The sequence below is a fragment of the Nicotiana sylvestris genome, chromosome 7 (assembly GCF_000393655.2).
Source record: "Nicotiana sylvestris chromosome 7, ASM39365v2, whole genome shotgun sequence".
In the NCBI taxonomy this organism is placed as follows: Eukaryota; Viridiplantae; Streptophyta; class Magnoliopsida; order Solanales; family Solanaceae; genus Nicotiana; species Nicotiana sylvestris.
Window position 1 is genome coordinate 132771929 of NC_091063.1, and position 27470 is coordinate 132799398.

The window sequence follows — 27470 nt, forward strand, 5'->3', positions numbered from 1 at the left end:
CACCAATAATTTCAAATGGACCACTCCACTTGGATTTTAGCATCCCAAGAAACATTCTCAACCTTGAATTAAACAACAATACAAGATCACACACCTTGAATTCTTTGCTCCAAATGTATTTGTCATGAAGAAATTTCATCTTTTCTTTGTATAAGAATGAACTCGCATATGTATGGTACCAGAACTCATCCAATTCATTCAAGTGTTTAACTCGCAAGTTAGCGGCTACATCCTAATCAAGATTCAATTTCTTTAGAGCTTAAATTGCTTTGTGCTCTAGTTTCACTGAAAAATGACAAGCTTTCCCCAAACACTAGCCGGTATGGAGACATTCCGATAGGTGTTTTGTAAGCCGTCCGATAAGTCCATAACGCATCATCAAGCTTCTTGGACCAATCCATCCGATTAACATTCAGCATTTTAGATAAGATACTCTTTATCTCCCAATTAGAGACTTCTACTTGCCCACTAGATTGTGGGTGATAGGGAGTTGTGACCTTGTGAGTAACACCATACATGCTATGTAAAGTGTCAAAAGCTTTGTTGCAAAAGTGTGACCCCCCATCGCTTATGATTGTGCTTGGAGTACCAAATCTTGTAAAAATATCCTTCTACCATAAAACCACTACACTTCTCACCTCATTGTTCGGTAAGGCGACGGGCTCAACCCATTTGGACACATAATCCACCGCGGCCAAGATGTAAGTGTTTCCACAAGAGCTCACAAAAGGACCCATAAAGTCAATGCCCCAAACATTGAAAATATCAATCTCCAAGATAGTTGTGAGAGGCATTTCATTTTTCTTTGAGATTCCACCATCCCATTGACATTCATCGCATCTTTTCACCAAATTACTAGCATCATTGTAAAATGTAGGCTAATAGAAACCACAACTAAGAACCTTGGCCGCCGTTCGTGCTCCACCATGATGACCACCATATGGTGAAGAATGACAAACCCCAAGAATATCACCTTGCTCTTCTTTCGGCACACACCTCCTAATCACCCCATCCGTACAAATTCGGAAAAAGGTATGGTTCATCTCGATAATAATCTTAACAATCTCTTTTGAGCTTTTTCTTTTGGTTTGAAGAGAACTCATCCGGAATGATTCCACTCACAAGAAAATTTGCCAAATCTGCGAACCATGGCATCTCTTTCATAAAAATTTCCAAAAGTTGCTCATCGGGAAAGGATTCATTGATTTCAAGGCCATCATGCAGCCTCCCCTCCTCCTCCAAATGAGACAAGTGGTCCGTACTTGGTTTTCACTAACTTTCCTATCTTGGATGTCAATATCAAATTCTTGTAACAAGAGTACCTATCTCATCAACCGGGCTTTGGAATCCTTTTTTCTCATAAGATAACGAAGCATCGCATGGTCCGTGTGGATAATAGCTTTGGCACCCATCAAGTACAGACAGAACTTCTCAATTGCAAACACAATAGCAATGAGATATTTCTCAGTAACGGTATAATTGATTTGGGAACTATTCATGGACTTACTAGCATAGTATACCGGGTGGAAAATTTTGTTAATACATTACCTCAAAATAGGTCCAACCGCTACATCACTTGTATCATACATGCGTTCAAAAGGCAAACTCCAATTTAGAGTGGTGATAATAGAAGTAGTTGTCAACTTGAACTTCAAGAGTTCGAAAACCCTCATGCAATCATCATTGAAATTGAACTTGGCATCCTTCTCAAGGATCTTGCACAATGGGTTCACCACTTTAGAGAAATCTTTGATAAAGCGCCGGTAAAAACCCGCATGGCCTAGGAAACTCTGCACACCCTTCACCGAAGTTAGGGGTGAAGTTGCGGTCCACACTTCACTTGGCTCTGCAGGTTGAAGACTTTGGCGGCCACACAATTTGGTATGTGGTTGCACTTCAGCTTTTGTGACCGCACTTTTCCTTTTGCAGTTGCACTCTTGGCAAGACTTCATACTTGGTCGTTTTGTAAACTTTCTAAACTTTATGAATTCTTGTCAGTGCGACCATATTTTGCGGTCACAAAAATTGTATGCAGTCCACACTTTACTTCAATTGTCATCTGAGCATCAACATCAGTTTTGCGGCCGCATAGAGAATTCTGCCGCGCTTTCTTTTGCGGCCGTAGAATTACTTTTGTGGACTGCACTTTTGGCCTACTGTGCTTCTTCTTGCCTTATAAGCCGGAACACTCTTTTTTGAGTTAGATTTCTTCATTGAAGTCCAATTCTCCAATATTACTATAATTTGCACAATTTTATTAGTTTTGGGAACATAAATCAATACTTTCAAACTAAAACTAAAGCAAGAAGGTATTAATAAGTGGTTGAAATCCACACTTATCAGCTGCTAAGTCAAATCGTACACTAGTAGTTCTTCTCATGGGGCTTCTATTGATGCGAAACATAAGCAATCTATACCGACAATGGAAGTAGAAACTCATCTGAAGATCAAGTTTTGAGAAAGAAAGGGGATGGTGAAAGACCCATAGACCAAATCCCAAAAAGGTCTGCATTCAAAAAGGAAAAATTAGAGAGTAATAGTTTTAGGCCTGAAGACAAGTTGATCTTCTATGGACCAACATAGATTAAAGTTTCAATCTTACAATCAAAGTCCATGGCATATTGGTGTACAATATATCTCTCTCTTATGAAGGATATTCTCTCTGATGTTGTCTCAATTTTTGACTTTCAACGTTTGTCTCCTCTATTTGACACTATTGGAAATACTATACATGAAGAATCTGTGAGAATATTCCATGCAAATCTTTTTGTTAATAATAAAGACGACTTGGAATCAATTGTTTTGGGTATTCGTATTATGCTTGATGCTCATCAGACAACTCAAAGTAGTATCAATCAGACAACTCAACAGATAAAAGATGCATTTACTAATGAAAAAAGATCGAATGATCAACTGTCAATCAACTAACTGTCCGGAAATCCCTCCTGAAGATGTGGCAAACACAAAGAAGGAACGCGAGTTTGGCATATGAATCCGAACCAAATCTATTGACTAGATTCAGAGGCATCCCTTGGGTCAAATCTCTTCGAAAATGTCTTGCCTCAATCAATGGATATGTTTCAATCTTGCTTGTCAACAATGAAGATTTAAGTGACTTAAATAACTCAAGACTGACCTATAAGAAGAACTCAGAAAAGAAGAAAAAACACGCAACTTCAATACACAAGCTCTTTATATCTTTTTGGTTCTTAGTTAAAATACTGTATTCTTGAGTTTGCCAGTGTCATAAAAGATAGAAAGAAATAGGAAATAGTCAAGAGGTTGTATCAAGAACTTGAAAAATCTTCAACTGTACATCGTTTGTGGTGAACGAAAGAAAACCACGACTGCTGTAACAAATTATCTTCGAAAAACTAAGAGAAGGAAATTGGATATAGGTACCACGCTGATAAATGAACTAGTATAAAACTCTGTGCCTCATTTATTTCTTTTTGCATAAATATTCATTACTGTTATTTGCTTTAACCTAGTGTCTGCAGGGAAAAGAGTCGACTATTAAAATTAGCCACCTAGATTTTTTTTGACTAAGAGGGTGTTTGGCTAAGCTTATAAGCTGGTCAAACTAACTTATAAGCATTTTTCGGCTTATCTACGCATTTGGTAAAGTTAAAAGTGCTTATAAGTCAAAAATAAGTCAAACGCCATAAACTGGTCACCCCCCGCTTATGAATTTTTAGCTTATAAGCACTTTAATTTTGACCAAGATTTTTACTATTTTATCCTTAAAATATTCCTTTTTAGAACAAAACTCCTACATCGATACTCACTATCTCAAGTATTCAACCTAAACCTCTCCCCTCCCTATAAGTGAGGACATATCAAATTTTTGGTGTATTGCTTTCGAAGTGTTGTAGTGATAAAGACAATGTTTGTTTCTCTTCAAATAATTTGTCATATTTAGGTTTATTTTTTACTGAGGAACTTTTGTCAATTTATTAATTATTTTTATAACTTATGATTATATGTTTATCATAAAATAAATTATATTTATCATAAAAATTATCTTACCTAAGTTTAAAATAAAATGACAAATAGAATATTTTGTATTTGAATCGATCTGGAATCTAAAATTTTGAAGAAATTACGCCCTTATAAGTGTAAACAGTTCTAAGGTTATTTAAGTCATTTTAACAGAAAAAGAGCTTATCAACACTTTTTTATCAAATACTGCAGCAACTTATTATCAATTTCAGCACTTGTACCCAAATACATAACTGCTTATTTATTAAATCAGTTTCACCACTTAAAAGTGTTTTTCAACATCTAATGCTTATCAGCTACTTCAAATCCGCTAATCCATACGGGCTCTAATTCACCTCTCCTCTTTTGTGTTTCAATTACTGAAATATTGAATGTAGTAATGTGTTGTGAAAAGATATGGGCAGCTAGTCGTAAAAGGTTGTTTGCTTTCTTTGTCGTCTTTTTATTCGAAATTATCTCCTTCACTTCTATAACCTCACTGAAAAGAATTCCACAATATTAATCATTTTCTGTAACCGATATTTAGGCAAAAGTCATCAAGAAAACCTCGAGTAGTACTCTCTTGCAAATATTAGTAATACGGTTATAGAAGTCCATTTATTCAATTCGTATGAACACTTGTTACATCGTTGCTTGAAAAATACAAAGCTCATTAAAAGTTGGTACAATTTGTGCAGTCAAGAAACAACTTGCTACTTCACGCTCTAAACACTGCAACTCTTTACATAATTCAGCAATTGGTTTTGGTTATCCTCTAAAGCAGACTCGAGGACCAGTACTGTCTGGCACGTTTATTTTATTGATCTCAAGTGCTTTGTTTTTGCAAGCTTGTGGTATATTGCGCCCTCTATAAGCTCTGCAGATGTATGCTATAAAATTCTGGTAATCCTGCAGCCAGAATTAGTAGAATATCTTCATCCATATTGCTCGTAGTCAATACGACGAATGGAAACGAAACACAGAGAGATTGAGGTACTAACTTCTTGAAGAGGCTGGTTATTTACTAGCACCCATGGTACAAACCTGTGATTGGGGTTCAGGCTTGCAGTTTCATCTGCATATGCTTTCTCTAGCTGTGAGTTCATATACATTAGGAAATTATTAATTTCTACTTAAGTAGATATTAAAACAATAGAACAAAGTTTTGTTCTTACCCGATATCCAAGCCCATTGTTATAGCAATTCTTGATGGGAGTTTGGCTCAAACCAGTTGCAGAAAAACAAGATTGCCACGAGGACTGCCTGTTCTCCAGATGTAATCGTTCTACACAATTTATAAACTTGAAATGTGTTTCCTGTATCATCAACATCTTGTGGAATTAGGAAATATTGAGTTATGAACTGAATATGCATGTAACAACCTATTGTTCTTATACTCGTATAATGCTGACTATTTTCAAAACGCTTTATTTTATAGTATGTGTCTGAGGTGTTACCAGATTTGACCAAACCTTGATAGCACAAGCTTCCACTGTGTTTAGCAGACACTCCGCTGGTCCATGCTGCATGTTAGTTTAATCATCAAATTGAAATGCAAACAAGAATGATCTTTAAAAAGGCAAGACAAAACAAGACATAGAACATGACAGAATTTGCAGAGAGTTCTTCATTGGAATACTTATAAAATCAAAATAGAAGCGGGAGCCTATTAGTTTTGGCTAGAATGAGTGGGGAACGCAGGATTTAGCATAAGTGGTGTCAATCTCGCAATCAAACTTGTACGCGGGTTTGAGTCTGGGGCTATGGGGGTTTTAAGACTTTACTACAGAAGCTATTCACCTTGTTAGGAGGTTGGTGAAACTGACACAGAGAGGAAGAAGAATCTGCACATGGTATTTATTGACCTAGAGAAAGCGTATGATAAAGTTCCTAGAGAAGTTCTCAGGAGATGCTTGGAGTCAAAAGGTGTGTCGGGTCCCTACAGTATGGCGATTAAGGACATGTATGATAGGGCTAAGACTCGGGTTAGAACAGTAGGAGGCGACTCTAACTATTTTTTGGTTGTAATGGGGTTACACCAAGGTTCTGCGCTCAGTCCGTTCTTATTCGCTCTGGTGATGAACGCGTTAACACACCATATTCAAAGGGAGGTACCATGGTGCATGCTATTCGCCGATGACATAGTTCTGATTGATGAATTGTGAGCCGGTATTAACAAGAGGCTGGAAGTTTGGAGACATGCTCTTGAGTCTAAGGGTTTCAAGTTGAGCATGACGAAGACGGAATACCTGGAGTGTAAGTTCAGCGCTGAGCCATGGGAAGTGGGCGTGGATGCGAGGTTTGAATCACAGGTCATCCCAAGTAGAGGCAGCTTAAAGTACCTTGGGTCAGTTATCCAGGGGGAAAGGGAGATCGACGAGGATGTCACATACCGTATTGGAGTAAGATGGATGAAATGGAGGTTAGCATCTGGAGTCCTGTGTGACAATAGAGTGCCACCGATACTCAAAGGTAAGTTCTATAAAGCGGTGGTTAGACCGACCATAATGTATGGGTCTGAGTGTTGGCCTGTTAAGAACTCACATATCCAGAAGATGAAAGTAGCAGACATGAGGATGTTGAGGTGGATGTGCGGTACACTAGGATGGATAAGATTAGGAATGATGATATTTGGAAGAAGGTGCACGTGGATCCCATTGATGACAAGATGTGGGAAGCGAGGCTCAGATGTGTCATGTCCCAAAATTTGAGGAGCGCGACCAGCGCTCAACCGAGTAAACCCGACTGAGCAAGCCTGTTAAATTTCATTCTACCCAAATTCATCCATCAATAAAGAGGGGATGTACTCCATTAATCAAACACTAAAAATATTTTATTAACCACTTCCATTTCATTCCCATTAATAGCATCATTCAACATTTCCAAAATAGTTCGAGTTTATAGATATAATGAAAAATATGTTTGCCAAATACCAATATTTCTAGTTCAATTCCCAATATCAAACACTACCCATAACTTGTCTACGGAGCCTCTAAATACAAATGAAGAGTAATATAAAAATACCGGCAACAAGGCCCCGGCTATACCTCAAAATGTGGTAAAAATATGAACAAAAGATACAGTACATGACATGACCCCGAGATGGAATGGGGCTCACCGAGTCTGCTGGGAAGAGGATGCGCCACTAGCTACGATCAACCTTGTCGTCTATGGAAACACCTACATTCATTTAAAGATGTAGAGTCCCCATCAAAAGGGGACGCTAGTACTATAGAATAGTACTAGTATGTAAAGCTAAATCACCATCTTAATAGAATAAACAGTAATGCAAGGAGGAAATAATTATCAGTTCAGTAGGAGCTTCAAACAATAGCAAAACATCAAATAAGGGTCACGTAAGTTTTCAAGTCAATTTCCCTATTATTCGTTTGAATAACGTTTAATACCGATATGCCACAATCCACAATACAACCGTGTTCTTACACGGAGTCCGATCTCGACCTGTTCGGCTAGGTTATCTCATTTGAGATATCAACTATATCCACAATTTCGATTATCATTTCCAGCACAATTGCCACCATGTGTTCGGCATGGCATCCGATCACGGCCCGATCGGCTAGGCCATCTCACTTGAGATATCAACCACAATCACGATTTCAATTACAGTTTTCCAATAAAATCACCACCATGTGTACGACATGACGTCCTATCACAGCCCGATCGGCTAGGCCCTCTCATAAGAGACATCAACCACAATTACAATTTCAATTCCAACTTCCAATAGAGTCACCACCATATGTACGACATGGCGTCCGATCACGGCCCAATCGGCTAGGCCATCTCATACGAGACATCAACCGCCGTTATATTATTTCACTTGGCACGTTGGTCGTGTTTCATGTTCCACACTTTCACCTCTCTGTTTTCAAGGATCATTATCAAATATCAACATATAGAATATTTCGAAAATCATAATCCTCAAATTCATTAGTAATGGAAAGTTTAAGCACAAAAGGCTTCTTCCCAAAGAATGAGGCATACCAACCAGCAAGAGAAACATACATCAAGATCATAAACAATCAATACGCCATTTATCTTTGCAATTCTCTTTCCTAGAAATGACAACATACAATTTCAATACCTGAGTGTAAAATGACCCAAATCACACTTGATATATTTATAAAGCGAAGCATTATTTAAAACAGCCACTTGTGGGCATAAATTGAGTACAAAAGCTTTTAGGCAATTCTATTTTTGAACCATTCATGAATAATCACGTCGAGGCTCATTTCATAATCTGTCTCACATCTTCTCATTTCATTGGCAGCACTAGTCACAAATATAACTTAAGTTCTTGGCTTGTTGGCCACACTCTATTTCCCCAATTCTCTTATTTCATATTCAAGCATCCTAGCAAATTATCAACAACAAGACATTTTCAATTAAGGCTTTAGACACACATATGAGCAATTAATGGTCTCAAGCATATTGAGTTTTTCTTACACGATTGTCATTAGTTTTCATTTGAAACACAACTTGACGTCAAGGCATTTGGACATGAAACCCATACTTTGAACTCATTCATCCAATAAGAGCACAACCTCACAAGAGCATTTGAATTACATAATGAACATCGATATCTTTTGAAACAAGCTCATTCGGAATATTCAATTTACAGTGAGAAATTTGGGGCTTACATGGATATTTTGGGGTTCAATTCTAAAAGAAGAGTTTATTCATACATACCTTGTCCGAGCTTTCCTTAATAATACTATAACGTCCACCACACTAAACAACTTCAATCTACAACAATGCAACACATTCGTACCAATATTAGTAAGATTTCTATACTTTAAGTCATTTAGACTTTTTATCAAACATCTAATGTGTATATCTTTCTACAACCACCTTTAATGGAATTTCCTCACCTAACAACCACCTCCCATACCATCATCTTTAAGCTACCAACAACTTTCGTTAGCACATGCATGCCCAACAATTCACACCCAAACCATCAATCTCCTTAATTAACCCATTTCACAATCTTTACAAAACCAACACAACCTAGGTTAGACACTTATGGCTTCCAATCACCATCCCATAAGTCCTAACATATGTTTCATACATAAATAATCACCATAGAGTAGTTAGAGATGGTAAACATACCTTCTGTAGTAAGAATGTTGAGAATCCCCATTTATAGTGTTCTTGACCAATTTGGGGATTTGAAATGGAAATCTATGGATCTTCAAGATTAATCCTTGTTAATATAAGTGTTTAGGAGTAGAAATCAACTTAAAATACTCCAAAAACATTACCTTGGTTCATAGGAGGGAAATATGGAACGGATTCCCCTTGATGGAGCAAGCCCTAGCGCAAAAAATGACTTAGAGACCCTCCATACCCGGTCTTGGGGGTATTATAGGGCTACTATGTGCGCGATCGCGCATCTGCCGCGTGCACAAGGCAGAAACTTTCAAATATGTGCGACCGCGCATCTGGCCGCGCATAGGACATAGATCCAATAAAATGGTCATAACTTTCTGTATACATATCCAAATGAGGAACGATTTGATGCGTTGGAAACTAGACTCAAAGGGCTTTAATTTGATAGGTTTTGCATCATATAAATCTTTATATATATGTAGATATGCTCGTCCAAAGTTTGGTCTTGTGCGCACATATTTGGAATTTTAGTCTATCATGTAATTTTCCAGCTTGGCTTAGATTTAGGCCTCTCCTTAGACCCCAAATCACTTATAATATGACTTATACACTTAGTACCATATCCAATTGATATCCATCATATTAATAATCCCTGTTTGCACACAAAATAAAATAATTAGCCTACCTTGGCACCACGAAATATTAAATTACTTAGCGAAATTTTCCGGCCCAGATGCTCTGGTAAGGAGGTGGGAGCGAATGGTTGTGGAGGGCACGAGAAGAGGTAGAGGACGGCCTAAGAAGTATTGGGGAGAGGTGATCAGGCAGGATATGACGAGGCTTCAGATTTCCGAGGACACGACACTTGATAGGAAGATGTAGAGGTCGAGTATTAGGGTTGTAGGTTAGGAGGTAGTTGAGTCTTGACTTACTTCGTACCTTTGTGAGACTAGTCTGGTAGGGTTTTTGTCTAAGATAGCTAGTGACAATGTTATGTCTTGCTATTTCGCTTTTCAGTGCAGGACCTATTTACTAGCTATCGCCTTTACTTTGCATCTTTCTTCTGGATTTATGTTGTTCCTATTTTTCCTATGATTTCTGTGGTGATACTAATATTGTCTCCTTTTGTCTTTTTGTTTTCTTGAGCCGAGGGTCTTTCGGAAACAACCTCTCTACTCCTTTGGGGTAGGGGTAAGGTTCGCGTGCATCGTACCGATCCCCAGACCCCACATTTTACTGGGTTGTTGTTGTTGCTGCTGCTTCTTGTCCTAAGTTAATGTATGCTTTGTATTATTCTCAGAAGGTGGTCCACCTGTTGTAAATATACATTTTGTTTTCCAGAAAAATAATACTCAGAATTATATGTATTAAGTACTGAAATTTTGGCGAAACAGTGTTGAATGACCCCCTTGGTTTAAGGTGTCTCACCCACATGAATAAGGCCTAAGCAAACTTTACGTTAAGAAAGTAGGGAAATAACCAAACAAATGAAAGTTTTCATAATTAAGCTGAAGTTTGCAAATTAAAGGAGTGCAAGTGAAAGTTGCTATTTTTGAGAAATTTAAAGAGAGAAAAGAAATGAAACCTGGCAAATCCAGCTGGTGTTGGGTGCAATTTGAGTATTACCCCAAGGCACAAGCCTAAGATTGACAATTGATGCAAGATCTGTTTCAAGAACCTTTGCTAACTTGTTCACAATGAAGTCAGCACAATATGGACACAAGGATTCATAGTACAAGGACAAGTTAACCTTGTCTTGCGAAGACACAGGAGATTGAAACATGAGCCATGAAATCAAAATGATAAGTATAAAGTTTTGATTATGAGATGCCATTTCCCCTTTTGGAACTAAAACTTTCTTCTTCTGGTCTTTTATCTACACTTGCAGTTCAATTTTTTAACTTTTTCTTTTTCAGTTTACTTTAGCTTTTACACCTATCTGCACTTCCATTGGTCACCCCCACCAACCACAATAAATTGTTGAGTTATTAACGTCTGAACTTTTTCAGGTCTGATAGATGAGCAACAAGGGAAAAAAAAAGAAGTTATTTGTCATCTGCTTTAGAAGTAATACAACGAGTAGTAAACCTTGTTTTAGTTGCTAGAGTTCTTTTGACATGTTAAAAATGTAAGCCCCATAATTATTAGGTGGGATGGATTTTAAAAATCCGCTTTGATTTAACATTCTATTTCATGCTTTAGAGCCAACATAGATCGCTACAATTCATATGGTATTATCCAAGAATTACTCATGGAATCCTTGACTTGCATAAATTTTGGTTCATCATTATACAACAAGTTAAAGTAAGAAATTTCTAACTTTTGTTTACCCGTTTATGGCTATGCATATAACAGTAACAACTATGTCTCAATCCAAAATAAGCTTGAATCGGCTATATGAATTCTCTGTGTCGCTCCTTTAAGGTCGTACAAATCCAATATTATATAAGACAAAATAAAAGGGAAAAAAAGCACCAGAAGTTCTCTATATATTTTAGAGGAAATTTAAAAAAGCACTACAATTTCATAGCTAATTACAATTCGCAACTATTGTTTCAATATTTACCATTCATAGCAAATCTTCCGTTTCAAGGTGTCTGTATGCCTGTATTCGTTCGTGCAAATGAATACAACCTATTTCAACTGTATTCATTCGCGCAACTAATACAACCTGTAACAACTGTATTCGTTGTACAACAAATATAACCAAGGCAAAATATAAAAATACATAGGTGTATACAAGAATACAAACAACACAACTACAAGGGTGTATGCATGGGTACATAGTCAAACATATATGGTGCAAAAAAAAAAAAATACATCACATACCCCAAAAAAGTACATACATGGCGCAAATCAAATCAAGATGAAATACAGAAATATAGGAATTTGCTAAAAATTTCCTTCGACAGAATACGAAAATACAGGTAGATTTATTATAAAATTCAAATATAGTTACGGATTGTAATTTTCTGAAAGTATAGCTATGAATGATACATACAATAAGTTAGCTATACCATAGTATAATTTTTCCTATTTTTTACTAGTATATAAATCTCTCACATGACTAGAAAACTCTAAAAAAGCAATGGACCTAAATAGACATACTAATATGATTAAAACTTAATACCAACTAACTGGTAATTTGGTATCACCTACATAGATCTTTTTTTTCATTGTGCCTTATTTTCACAAATTTGTTATGGATTACAAGAGATAGTAGGTCTTTCAAGATAACTTTCTTCCATGTGATTTTAGATCTAGCTCGTCCTTTTAGTACTATATAATTTCACACCTAGAACACTGTTTTATGGCCTGCGAGTAGTATTTTTATGGCCCATTCCAATTTCAGTATTAAAGGCAAAGCGCATATATGACTAACTTTATTCCATGCATATTTTTAATCAGTTTTTTTTTCTTTCATATAAAGGCATCTTAAGCTTTGGAATAGTGGTCGATATATGGTTCTTGCTTTATTCTGATATGACTCATCAGAATTTTCTTCCACACAATTGAAAAGGAAGGAAGGGTACTTAATTATGTTCTGAAATCAAAATGGTAGAAATTTGAAAAAGACAAATCAAATTTAAGCAACTCTCATGCATAGAACAGTTTCTGATCTTATTGAACTAACTGGTCAAAAGTTACATTTTAGTAGTGCTATCTCACTATATTAGTATGACTATTGTTATATCTCATTGGATTATGATTCAGGGATTAAACATGCGAACAAAGTCTCACATTAGTGGCTGAAAAGATTAGGAGTCTACATATAAGGTGTAGGAATCCCTTAATAGTATGAAACCTTTTGGGAAAAATCGTGCGGGCTTAGCCCAAAGCGAATAATATCACACCATTTTAAAAGTATCTTTGGGCCGTTTTAACCTGATACCAGGTTTAACATGTAGGTCCTGCATAAGCCTTGGAAACATATTTTTCATAGTTCAGATAATCCCGCAGTTAGAATAAAGTATTGGATTAAAAAACAATAATAAGGGATTGTTAAAAAAACAAAAAACGATGAGAGATTGAAAATTAACAACTCCAAGAGTGTCACGACCCCAAACCAGACCCGATCGTGATGTCGCCTCTCATGAAGACAAGGCCAGCCGACAAAATTCCCAAAGCAACCATTTTCCATTTAAAAGTATTTTTTATACCATCTATAAACTATTAATCTCATAATGAACATATAAAAGAAAAATGCGGAATAATTACACAAGCCCGACATCGGGGTTTCACTAGTCATGAGCATCTACCAAGGTCTGAATACAACAAAAACAGTCAAGTGTACTAAGTACAGAAATGGAAATGAGATGAAGAAGCAGTGCTGCGAACGTCGTGCAACCACCTTGCTAACTCTGATGACTTCGCGTCTGAGCAATCAATACCCGCTATCGGGTTCTGAAATACTTGAATCTGCGCACGAGGTGCAGGGAGTAATGTGAGTACTCCAACCCAGTAAGTAATAAGAGTAAATAAAGACTGAGAAGTAGGAAACAATGAATCCACATTCATGATAACTCAATAAGCACACAGGCTGCTAATTCAGGACACGAGTCAATCGTCTTATTTAAAATCCAGCCTTTTGGTAAAAATCATTTAAACAGGTGAAAATACTTTCTGACAGTTTCAGTATAGGTTCAATACCATTTATAATAAAAGAGATGAAAACCATAATCGGCCCCTCGGGCAAAACATAGTTCGTAAACAGCCCCTCGAGCAAAAAATATGAATCATAAACTCCTCATAACATGAAAATCTCAGTGGAAATAACAAAGCCAAATCGGTGATTAAATTCTGAACATCTCATAAACCCCAGCTTAAATGAAAGTTGTTTTAAAACATTTGTTCAACACTTTCGACAGAGGCTCAATATAAAGATGAGTGAAAACAGTCAATAATCAACATATTCGATAGAAACTCATTTTTAAAGAGGAGTGAAAAAAATCAATAAGTTCATAAACAGGCCCCTCAGGCAAAGCATCACTCATATGCATGTATATATCTATCGCCCCTCGGGCAAGCCTCTCAGTCACTCGTGACTAAACTCTTACTAATCAACGCTCATACTTAGCACTCACACTCAATAGGTACCATATAGTAACCGCTGCGGCGCGCAGCTCGATCCATATATCGCTGCGGCGTGCAGCCCGATCCATATATCTTGTCAATGGCGCTCACTAGGGGTGTGCAGACTTTGGAGGGGGTCCTACAGCCCAAGCGCTATATCGTTGCGCCGCGCAGCCCGATCCATATACATATATATATATATATATATATATATATATATATATATATATATATATATATATATATATATATATATATATATATATTGCTGCATCGTGCAGCCCGATCCATAACTATATAATCCTCACAACCAGGCCCTCGGCCTCTCTCAGTCATTAACCTCACGATCACTCGGACCATCTGTAAAACAAGGAACTCAACCCAAACAGTTTTCATATTTTTAAGAAATAAAGTGATAAACCAGATTTAAACAATAAACAGGTAAAACATGACTGAGGATATGCTTTCAAAATAAATAGAGTGAGAAAAAATTGTGAAAATGCCCCTAAGGGTCTCAGCAGGTCGGCACAAGGCCCCAAGCGTGGCATACAACCCAAACATATAATATCAATCTCTAGAACATGGAACATCATAAGAGTTCAAATCAAATACGCGACTTAACAGTCGTACGGGGCGGAACATGTGACAATCCCCAATGGTGCACAACTCTATGCTGGTCATCTAGCGCGTGCGTCACCACAAAGTAACCCAACGATGTGTAATCCGGGGTTTCAAACCCACAGAACAATATTTACAATCATTACTTACCTCGAACCGGCAAAATCTCTAGCTCGCGACACCTTTGCCCTTCAAATTGGCCTCAATGCGCGTCAAATCTATCCAAAATCAGAACGAATACATCACAATATGCTAAGGGAGCAAAGCCCAAGCGAAAACAATCAAAAATATCGAAAATCCCAAAATTAACAAAACTCGAGCCTCGAGCCCACTCCTCGAAACTCAGAAATTTTCACATCATTAGATTCCTTATCACCCCACGAGTTCATACATATCAAAAGTTATCAAATCCGACCTCAAATGGTCCTCCAAATCCCCAATCAAAGATTCAAAATCCCAAGCCCTAGTTCTTCCATTTTTAGCTTAAGTTTCCATAATTTTCTAGGTGGATTTCACAATAGATTCGAGTTTTAGGTTCGAAAATCTTACCTCCAAATATTTCTCCTTGAATCCCTCTTCGATTTCCTTCAAAAAGCTCTCAAAAAGACCATCTATAGAGGAAAAATGACCCAAAATCGGGGATGAAATAACTTAAAACATTCTGCCCAGGGGTTTTCGCATCTGCGACCCCATCACTGCTCCTGCGGTACCGCTTCTGTGGTCATTTTCTCTGCATCTGCGGAATCCACTTGATGAGCCAAAACCGCATCTGCGGGTCCGCAGGTGCGGTTCCTATTCCGCATATGCGGTTTCTGACCTCTCTCCTCAAATCCGCATCTGCGAAAATTCCTTCGCACATGCGATGGCACACCTGCGGTCCCCAAACAGCAGGTGCAGAAATAACAGAAGCAACAATCTTCTGAAATCTCTTAAGTCCAAAATCTTCCCGTTAACCATCCGAATTCACCCCGAGGCCCCGGGGACCTCAACCAAAAGCACCAACATGACCCAATACCTTATTCAAACTTGTTCCAATCATCAAAGCACCTTAAACAACATCAAATTACTCAAAACACATCGAATTCAAACCTAATTTTTGAGAAATCTTCCGAAATACGTTTTCGATCAAAAACCCAACCAAAACATGTCCGAATGACCTAAAATTTTGCACACACATCCCAAATGACATAACAAAGCTATTACCACTCTCAGAATTCCATTCCGACCCCCGGATCAAAATCTCGCCTATCAACCGGAAATCGCCAAAATATCAACTTCGCCAATTCAAGTCTAATTCTACTCCGGAACTCCAAAACCCATTCCGATCACACTCCTAAGTCATAAATCACCCAACGAAGCTAACCAAATCATAAAAATTCCGTTTCGAGCTCATATACAAATAAGTCAACTCTTGGTCAAACCTTTCAATTTCAAAGCTTTCATGTGAGACTGTTCTTTCAAATTCATTCCGATTTTCCTGAAAACCAAAACCAATGATCTACATCAGTCATAATACATTACACGGGGCAAGTCATGCCCGAGAACTGGCGATCAAGTGCCAAAGCTCAAAATGACCGGTCGGGTCGTTACATCCTCCCCCACTTAAACATACGTTCGTCCTCGAACGTGCCCAGAGTTGTTCCAAAAGCCAACCAATCGCTGAATAACCTTACCATGCACATACCCGGGGGTGATCCCACGTCACCCTATCTCACATAGGTCCAATAACACCTTGTAACTGAAATTACACAATCCCAATCCAGCCCATAAACCATAGAACCATATTTCCACTTCTGAAACCATCAATACGATCACAACCCCACATCTATACTCTGAATAGGCCCGAACCAGCTGTAATAACCCATGCTTGCAACCTCAGGTGCAATTATATGATATACCACATAACTCAAGCACATGTAGCGATAACTCCCATTCACAGTAGCTGCACACAACAACTGAATACCGGTAGAAAACCTTTTATCCACTAAAGTCTCATTCCAACACTTTCATATACTACTAATGAAAGGCCATAACCATTTCTCAGATCAACCATTCATGAAGCCCCTTCTCCTCTGACAAATACCATAGCAAATTTCCGAGCCGAACCTCGATATTAACCTTCCAACATGCTGAAATCGAATCTGTTCGTATTCATTGATGATCCCAACTCCTTTAATCTAACACACCACTCTGGTGACATGACACATCAATAGAGGCCTAAGCCACAACTAGCATAATACGCGCACCAATAAGTAACGGTTCGAACATAATCAAATCATGAAAATGACTCAAATGAAAGGGCTGTACCTCAAGCTCACCAGTACACCACAACACAAGGCTGAGAACCCGTCTCACATCATAGAATAGAACACACGAATCTAACCCACAAGGTCACATCCCACATAGCTTCGCTGCAATGTGCGATCCTATCCAAGCACTGCTCCGCATGAGACACCTCAAGTCACTATGCTCGAAATTGACAACCACGCACAATTTGATGTTTGGAACCAAAGCAAATCATTACACCCACGGCGAAACAAATAACATACACCACGCAAATCCGAAAGGACATAACCGATACGCTATTTATCGAGCAATACCCAATCACTCTTCCCGCTCGACTTCCACTATGAAACTCCGATAGAACCGCACCATAGGTGCCTATAATCAACAGATCATAACGTCTCGCAACACAAAAAAGTAACTCATAGATTTTGCTAGCTTACCAGTAAGCTCAATAACAACCGAATCAACACATCCCTCGCCTACAACAACTCGAAGTCAACAAGGCTGTCTCGATGCCGGACACATATCCATATAGGTCTACCAATGGACCACACATCAACTCTAGTTACCCACAATAGATAAATAATCCTTCGAATGTTCACAATGACTGAATCATAGCACATACTAACATCTGACTAACTTACCCACATTTTGCCATCCACAACCACGAGATAACCTACGTATGAGAACTTCCAGTCTCCAAGTCCATAAAACACACGAAGTATCATATCTGATCCCAATTTCGCCACTCACATATATAACTCACCTCTAGTACTCAATCATTCCACGAGAGATACTCTAAGATTCTTCTGTGCTGCCAAGAAAACTCGAATATCAGCAGCCGATCTGACAAGAAGTGCTGTAATACTACCGGAGTACCATCAACTTAATCACATTGCCTCTCTCTGAACCATATACCCTCGTCCAATCACCTCAATTAGCATTACCATTTCCTTAATCATCTAAAGATCATTTCTCAAATCATCTGAAGCTCATTTCTTCAATTTATCTGAACTGCCCGTGTTGCCTAAGAATTTATGACCTTCCTTTAAAATCTGAACTGTGACCTTACACATGCCAATCTTTCTCATACACAACATACCGCATAAACCGTACCATTCTAGGATAACCACAAGAACCTTGTATCTCTTCCGAGCCACAAGCAACTATGTACTCAACCAACCAAGAACTTCCATTGTTCCCATCTAGAAGAAAATCACTATACATACCATGCTCCTCATGCCCATAGAAAATATACATTTCCAACCGAGGTCGAAACCATCAAGAACTCTCCGAGTTCCCCTTGCACAAACCAGACCTGCCAAGACTGAATCCTTCTAACTCAATCGAGCTACGCAGATCACTAAAACCCAAGAGAATTGTCGAGAAACACCTGTAGAAACTCATTATCTCGCAAGCATCCAAAGAACTAATCGTATCCTTACCATACCAACTCGGCCTACTACCAAGCTATCCCATCTATTAGAATTTCCTTCTGATTTACCTTCAACTTGATAATCATTCTTACTATAACATCACAATTCCTCAACCCGAACTTACCACACGGGACCCAAGCATAAAGCCACACCGCCTAAGGCTCATAAGCCGCTGAATACTTTCTCAGATATTCCCACGAGCACCACGATTAAAGTACTTTGCTCTGAAGAGACTTCCATGCGAATCTAAATCTGTTACCTTTACCTTCATGGTACTGATACATAGAATTTCATAATTTATAAAGATAATACCACAAGTCTCGCCATCTTCTAATGAAAACTCAGTTTCTAACCACAGATACAACTTTAAAATACCCAATTATTATATGTAAAATCTTGAACACATTAGAACCATTCTCGAGAGTCATTCACTCTATTCAAACTGCAATTAGCCTGATCAAATGAACAGAACCACCCATGCCTCAATAGCACTCCGACACCGCAGAGTGTAATCTCATCCTAGAACAACCAAGCCACTTCCTGCTCTATGCACCAAGCATCTATTACCACAACAGCTCAAAACACTCTGAGATTCTCATACACCTATGAAGCATGACATAACCTCTGTCAAAATTTTTCCTTTACTCGAGACATCCTCGGTCTCAGTCTCCATAAGCCATAACTGATTCACCAGTGCGCCTCAAACTGGAACCAACATAGCACATAACCGTGCAATCAACAAATTAGCAGTAGACTCCCCCACTTGGCTCGAAGCCATAGATTAAAACACACTTAATATCTCGTAACACATATACTCTATTGATGCCATAATACCATAGTGAGATTAAACTCAAATCCTTTGTAAGCTTGCGAAAACACAGATCATCTAGTACTTTAACTCTTCTGCAAATCTCGCATTCACTCTCACAACAATTAGGCCCCCTCTCTTAAGTGACCCATTTAAATTACAACACATATCTTTCACTTGCAAATGAGATCTTCTAACAGACAACATAAAGATCGCACAACTTCCGAACACTTCGCAGGAGATAACCCACCTGATTTGCCTCAAACTAACATTCCCGCATACCTTCCACCATCGTAAACTTTACGTAGTCACTTAGTCTTCTGAGTCTGAACTCATACCGCAACATGAAATTTACTTTACTCCCAACTAGGAAACATGAAAAGATTCTTCACACGCCCACAACTCGGGCTATACCTCGAACCAAGATGGAATTCAAACACCCAATAGTTCTTCTATCCTCCAGCGGACCTTTCTCGTCGCTTCTAAATCATATGGATACAACTCGCAATACTAACATACTCATCACATAGCCATACAGCCGTTGCTCCCACTAATAGGGATAGTACCGAACATATAAGTTAAAAACACTTGCTCACACAATCAGCACCTCGGTGCTCAAGCCATATGCAAAGATCCAGCCTCAAGTCCTCCAGACTGGCCCAACATCAACTCACAGAGATCACATCTCGCCCCCCGATCGGGGACTCACAAGCCATCGTTGCAAATCTAATACTGAGCGCTCATGCACACATACGAATGCGTGGAAGGAATTCAAAGAGTTACATTTCAAGTGGAATCAAGGACGCACGATAAGGATTCAAGAACGTGAAGTTTTCCTAAAGGTTCTGCAGCCTCTCGAGGATTAATACAGACGTCTCCGTACCGATCCGCGAGACTCTACTAAACCTGCTCATGACTCGTAAGACCTATGTAACCTAGGCTCTGATACCAACTTGTCACGACCCCAAACCGGACCCGGTCGTGATGGCGCCTCTCATGAAGACAAGGTCAGCCGACACTATTCCTAAATCAACCATTTTCCATTTAAAAGTGGTTTTTATACCATCTATAAAATATTAATCTCATAATGAATATTTAAAAGAAAAATGCGGAATAATTACACAAGCCCGACATCGGGGTGTCACTAGTCATGAACATCTACCAAGGTCTAAATACAACAAAAATAGTCAAGTGTACTAAGTACAGAAATGGAAATGAGATGAAAAAGCAGTGCTGCGAACGTCGTGCAACCACCTTTCTAACTCTGATGACTCCGCGTCTGAGAAATCAATACCCGCTATCGGGTTTTGAAATACCTGAATCTGCGCACGAGGTGCAGGGAGTAATGTGAGTACTCCAACCCATCAAGTAATAAGAGTAAATAAAGACTGAGCAGTAGGAAACAATGAATCCACATTCATGACAACTCAATAAGCACACAGGCTGCTAATTCAGAATACGAGTCGATCGTCTTATTTAAAATCCAGCATTTTGGTAAAAATCATTTAAACAGGTGAAAATGCTTTCCGACAGTTTCAGTATGGGTTCAATACCATTTATAATAAAAGAGATGAAAACCATAATCGGCCCCTCGGGCAAAACATAATTCGTAAACAACCCCTTGGGCAAAAAACAGGAATCATAAACTCCTCATAACATGAAAATCTCAGTGGAAATAACAAAGCCAAATCAGTGATTAAATTCTGAACATCTTATAAACCCTAGCTTAAATGAAAGTTGTTTTAAAACATTTGTTCAACACTTTCGACAGAGGCTCAATATAAAGGTAAGTGAAAACAGTCAATAATCAACATATTCGATAGAAACTCATTTTTAAAGAGGAGTGAAAAAAATTAATAAGTTCATAAACAGGCCGCTTAGGCAAAACATCACTCATATGCATGTATATATCTATCGCCCCTCAGGCAATCTTCTCAGTCACTCGTGACTCAACTCTTACTAATCAACGCTCACACTTATCACTCACACTCAATAGGTACCATATAGTAACCGCTGCGGCGCGCAACCCGATCCATATATCGTTGCGGTGTGCAGCTCGATCCATATATCTCGTCGACGGCGCTCACTGGTGGTGTGCAGACTCTGGAGAGGCTCCTACAGCCCAAGCGCTATATCTCTGCGGTGCGCAGCCTGATCCAATATATATATCGCTGCGGCGTGCAGCCCGATCCATATAAGTATCATTGCGGTGTGCAGCCCGATCCATATATATATATATATATATATATATATATATATATATATATATTGCTTCGTCGTGCAGCCCGATCCATAACTATATAATCCTTACAACCAGGCCCTCGGCCTCTCTCAATCATTAACCTCACGATCACTCGGACCATCAGTGAAACAGAGAACCCAGCCCAAACAGTTTTCATATTTTTAAGAAATAAAGTGATAAACCAGATTTAAACAATAAACAGGTAAAACATGACTGAGGATATGCTTTCAAAACAAATAGAGTGAGGAAAAATAGTGAAAGTGCCCCTAAGGGTCTCAGCAGGTCAGCACAAGGCCCCAAGCATGACATACAGCCCAAACATATAATATCAATCTTTGAATCCCCAATCAAAGATTCAAAATCCCAAGCCCTAGTTCTTCCATTTTTAGCTTAAGTTTCCATGATTTTCTAGGTGGATTTCACAATAGATTCAAGTTTTAGGTTCGAAAATCTTACCTCCAAACGTTTCTCCTTGAATCCCTCTTCGATTTCCTTGAAAAAGCTCTCAAAAAGACCAACTATGGAGGAAAAATAACCCAAAATCGCGGATGAAATAACTTAAAACATTCTGCCCAGGGGTTTTTGCATCTGCGACCCCACCACCACTCCTGCGGTACCGCTTCTGCGGTCATTTTCTCCGCATCTGCGGAATCCACTTGACGAGCCAAAACCGCATTTGCGGTACACTGCCGCATCTGCGGGTCCGCAGGTGCGGTTCCTATTCCGCATCTGCGGTTTCTGACCTCTATCCTCAAATCTGCATCTACGGAAAATCCTTCGCACATGCGATGCCGCACCTGCGGTCCCCAAACCACAGGTGCGGAAATACCAGAAGCAGCAATCTTCTGAAATCTCTTAAGTCCAAAATCTTCCCGTTAACCATCCGAATTCACCCCGAGGCCCCGGGGACCTCAGCCAAAAGCACCAACATGACCCAATACCTTATTCAAACTTGTTCCAATCATCAAAGCACCTCAAACAACATCAAATTACTCAAAACACATCGGATTCAAGCCTAATTTTTGAGAAATCTTCCGAAATACGTTTTCGATCAAAAACTCAACCAAAACATGTCTGAATGACCTGAAATTTTGCACACACATCTCAAATGACATAACGAAGCAGCTACAACTCTCGAAATTCCATTCTGACCCCCGGATCAAAATCTCGCCTATCAACCGAAAATCGCCAAAATATCAACTTCGCCAATTCAAGCCTAATTCTACTCCGGACCTCCAAAACTCATTCCGATCACACTCCTAACCACCCAACGAAGCTAATCAAATCATAAAAATTCTGTACCGAGCTCATATATAGATAAGTCAACTCTTGGTCAAACCTTTCAATTTCAAAGCTTTCATCTGAGATTGTTCTTTCAAATTCATTACGATTTTCCTGAAAATCAAAACCAACGATCTACATCAGTCATAATACATTACACGGGGCAAGTCATACCCGAGAACTGGCGATCAAGTGCCAAAGTTCAAAACGATCGGTTGGATCGTTACAAAGAGGATCGTTGTTCACAAGCACCCATGGAAGAAATTTATGAGGTGGGTTCAGACTAGCAGTTTCGTTGGCATAGTTCATTCTTTGTATCAGTAACATAGACAAAGTCTTGAAAATTTCAAAATTTTAAAATAATCTTATTAATGGATTTAAGTTATATAAATATACTGATAGTGTAAAGAACTTTTAGTAGAGGCTACTATTTTTATCCTATTATCAGTTAATATTTATCATAGAAAATATTGCCTATAATTACTTTATAAGTGATATATTTGTGCTATTGTGCATAGAACTTAAACTCTTTATCCCATATTAGATAAATATTTGATGTTGTTTCAAGTATTTAGGATGTACGTAGTGTATAACAGGTGAGAGATGCGTCTTGGGAGAATGCGAAAACATATGTAAAGCATGAAAAAAACTGACATCTATTCCAAATAGTAACATTAGCAGGATATAGTTCCAGAGATTCAAAGCACTTTTCCAACTCTGTTCTTTCCCATCAAATCAAAGCTAGATTCTCAACACATGCTATAAACTTGTAATGCGTTTCCTGCATCACAAATAATAAAATGAATACAAGAAAACAACTTTCTTAGACTAATTTAGGGATATCACTAAAACATATTTAACTACTACGAACAGAGTATTTAACCAAAGACTTGTTCAGATCATTTAAAAGATAACTACATGTAACCATTCATAATAAGTAGAATTATAACGCGAAATGGCAGCTTGCCGCTACAACATGTCAAAATGCATTGATAGTGTAAAAATTCTTCATTGAATGTAGCTAGGTTAATTCCTTGACAAGGTATTTGGTAATGACCAATGGATCCAAACCTTCCCAAATGCTTCAATCTCACCTTCCCAAAATTCACTCGGATCATAATCCTTTACTCATAAACCTTATAAATTATACCTAAACAATACCACCAATTTCCTTAATCATGATGTCTAGAACCCTTTTGGTGAAACGCCCCCAATTTAAAGATGTGGTAACTACTGCATGGTGTAGCAACCCCTACACCATGCCTACATCGACATTTTAGGAGAATGTCATTACTTGGAAAAACAACTCTTTTGGGGACATTTTTAAGAATAAAAAACGAATTCTCTCCATACTCAATGGCATTCAAAATTCCGCTGCTTATCACTCGAGCACCTTTGTCCGAAACTTAGAAGCAACTCTAAAGCTTGATTTCAATAACATTCTGAATATTGAGGAAGACTATTGCAAACTCCGTTCTAGAATCCATTGGCTCAACGAGGGTGATGCCAATACAAAATTTTACCATATTATGGCTAATAATAGGAAAATAAGAAATAAAATTATTTACTTTAAAGATGACAATAACAACTGAATTGACGATCCTGGAGCCATCTTTAACCATACTAGAGATTATTTTATAAATATTTTCACAACTTCTCATATCTCCCGTGATTGGAGTGCTATAAAATATGACCCAAAAAGCTATAACAATACTGATCTATCCTAACTGGATAATCCCATCGCAAACTCTGAAATTATCAAGGCTTGTTTTTCTTTTAAACCGTACAAAGCTCCAGGCCCGGATAGTCTTCATCCTTTTTTCTTCCAAAAATATTAGAACATAATTGGCAACTGAATTATTAGCCTCTACCAAGAAGCTTTCAAGAGTGAAAAAAATTCCTGATGGCATTAATGACACTCTCCTATGTCTTATCCCCAAAATTCCTAATGCTAACAACTTAAAAAAATTTAGGCCTATAGGATTATGTAACATTATTTACAAAATCATTACCAAGGTCATTACAAATCGTTTGAAATCTTTCTTAAACAACCTCATTAGCCCCTTTCAATCTAGTTTTTTAAAAAATAGGAAAACTTGTGATAATGCCATTATTATTCAAGAACTCATTCTCAAAATGAATAAAACTGTGGTAAAAAACATAATATGTTCCTTAAAATCGATCTAGAAAAAGCTTTTGATCGTCTCGAATGGTCCTTTGTCTATAGAGCCCTCACCTTCTTTAAATTTTCACCAACATCACTAAGCTTATTATGAATTGTGTTTCATCAAGCAAAATAGCTATTAATGGCTCTAAAACTAGTTACTTTTCCCCTACTAGGGTATTAAGCAGGGTGATCCGATGTCTTCATACTTATTTATCCTTTGTATGAAAATGATTTCCACACTCATCAATCACAAGATAGATACGGGATGATGGGATCCAATAACTATAGGGAAGAACAATTATCAATTGTCACACTTGTTTGTCGCAGATGATCTTACCCTCATGGCCCAGATCAATAAAAAATCTATAAATATGATTAAGACATTACCTTGATCTATTTTCTCCCTATCAGAATAAACCCTTAATAGGGCAAAATCAAAAATCATCATCTCCAAACACTACCCCAGAAATATTTGCTCCAATCTCTCAAGTGTTCTTAACATCAACATTAATTATACATTTGGAAAATACTTAGGCTTCTCTATTACTAACTCGAAACCTAGAGCGACTGACTTTCAATTTTTACTTGACAATATACTCGCAAGATTAGCTACTTGGAAAACAAGCTGTCTTAACATGGCAGGCAGGTGCACCCTGACTACCTCATGTCTAAATTCTTTCCCAAACCACATTATGCAATATACCCTTTTACCTTCAAAGATTCATAAAAATATAGACAAAATCCAGTGAAATTTCTTATGGGGTACAAATGCCACTTCCAAAAAACTCCATTTTATCAACTGGGGCACCATCACCAAACCTAAAAAGAAAGGTAGATTAGAGATACACTAAGCCAAGAATAAAAATATAGTGAACTTAGCCAACCTATCTTGGAGACTCCTCACTAACACACATTCCCCTTGGGCAAAAACGATTCATGGGATCCATGCTACTAGGAAAAATATTAAGAATTCGTCCTTTATTTGGTACACCATTATCCAGGGATGGGATAGTTATAGCAAAGGTATTTATTGGTTGCCCCATAATTTCAAATCTCAGTGTTCGGAATAACTGTTGGATCCACCAATTTTCACCACTACGCCAATGCATCTATGGTCCCCTAACTTAAAATGATAATATGCTAGCCATTAAGGATATTTGGATTAATAATCAGTGGGACTTATCAAAATTATCCATGGACCTTCAACCTAACTGGATTAACAAAATAAAAGCCATCACTCCTAACTTTAATAATTGTGACACCCCTATCTGGTCACTAAATACTAATGGTCATTTTACTAGAAAATCATGCTACAAACTATTAGATACTCAATCAAATGAGCCTAAGGATTTCTCTTGGATTTGGGAACTGATTTATCCCAATAAATTAAAATTTTTGATATGAAAATGCTATCACGACAGGCTTCCAACTAGAAGCTACTTAAATTACATTGGCATAAACAATGACCCTATATGGACCTTCTGTAAGAGTCATAAGGAAATCATTACCCACATCTTCATGTATTGTTTAATTGTGAAGGATTTTTGGCTACACTTAGGCCTAGACATGGATATCTGTAATGAAACTAGTAATTGGTTGACAAATATCCGCGATCATAATTTTATACTAGAAATGGTATCATTAGTTGGAAAGAAATGTTTTCTTTTGCTATAGGACTATTTGGGTTAATAGAAACAATAACTTGATTAATAACACTACGATCAAAGCCTTCGTTCAGTATGCTTACAAACAAGCAGTAAATATAAACTCCTCACTGACAAGGAAGCTATGCCACTACAAAAAAAATCCAATCTTACTAAAATGGTTTAAACTCTCTTGTAACCATATTAAGCTTAACATTGATGGATCCTTTAAAGAAGACACATCTCTTTGTAGCTTTGATGGCCTAATCAGGGACAATAGGGGCCAGTGGGTGCTTGGGTTCCAAGGGTCTCTACCAGGCCTATCCCCTTGCATGCTGAGTTGATGGCACTAAAAACGGGCCTACACCTTGCAATGGAACAAGGTTTCACCAACTTAGAAGTGGAATCAGACTCAACCGATGTCATTAGCTGCTTAGAGAATGGTAACACATCCCTTAACAACATTATTCGTGAATGCAGGTTATTGATGATCCAGGTGAAAGTTCAAACAATCCAGCACAACTTCAGAGAGGACAACAAGCCAGCACACAAGCTGGCTAAGAATGTTGTTCATGTAAATAATGGTAGGGATCCCGATATTATGACCACCCCCAACTTTTTGTAACCGCTGCTTTATCCTCAGACTATGAAGGTTCTATTTATCTAGTTAAAAACATTAGCAGAGATGTTTGCACTAAGCTTGCATCCTTTGAAAATAAAAATGTCCTACGCGACATTAGTATCTCGTGTAATAGCCAAGTGGGTAATGTCCCTTTGGATACTGCTAACTTTGTAAATTCTATTTTGT

At 38.1% G+C, this 27470-nt stretch overlaps 1 protein-coding gene across 2 annotated transcripts; it reads right to left on the reverse strand.

Annotated features, from left to right (window-relative positions):
- Positions 1-4571: 4571 nt before the first annotated feature.
- On the reverse strand, positions 4572-11135 carry LOC104249950 (gamma-interferon-responsive lysosomal thiol protein). 2 transcript variants are annotated; one of them, XM_009806493.2, is made up of 5 exons: positions 10694-11135; positions 5439-5504; positions 5157-5297; positions 4983-5075; positions 4572-4890 (listed from the first exon to the last, which is right to left on the reverse strand). In XM_009806493.2, exons 1-5 carry the CDS (start codon positions 10940-10942, stop codon positions 4750-4752), a joined length of 690 nt encoding a protein of 229 aa, XP_009804795.1. In that variant the 5' UTR covers positions 10943-11135; the 3' UTR covers positions 4572-4749. The 2 variants fall into 2 exon arrangements, with proteins under 2 accessions (XP_009804795.1, XP_009804800.1); XM_009806498.2 differs by having other exon boundaries at positions 5454-5504; positions 10694-11043.
- Positions 11136-27470: the final 16335 nt, after the last annotated feature.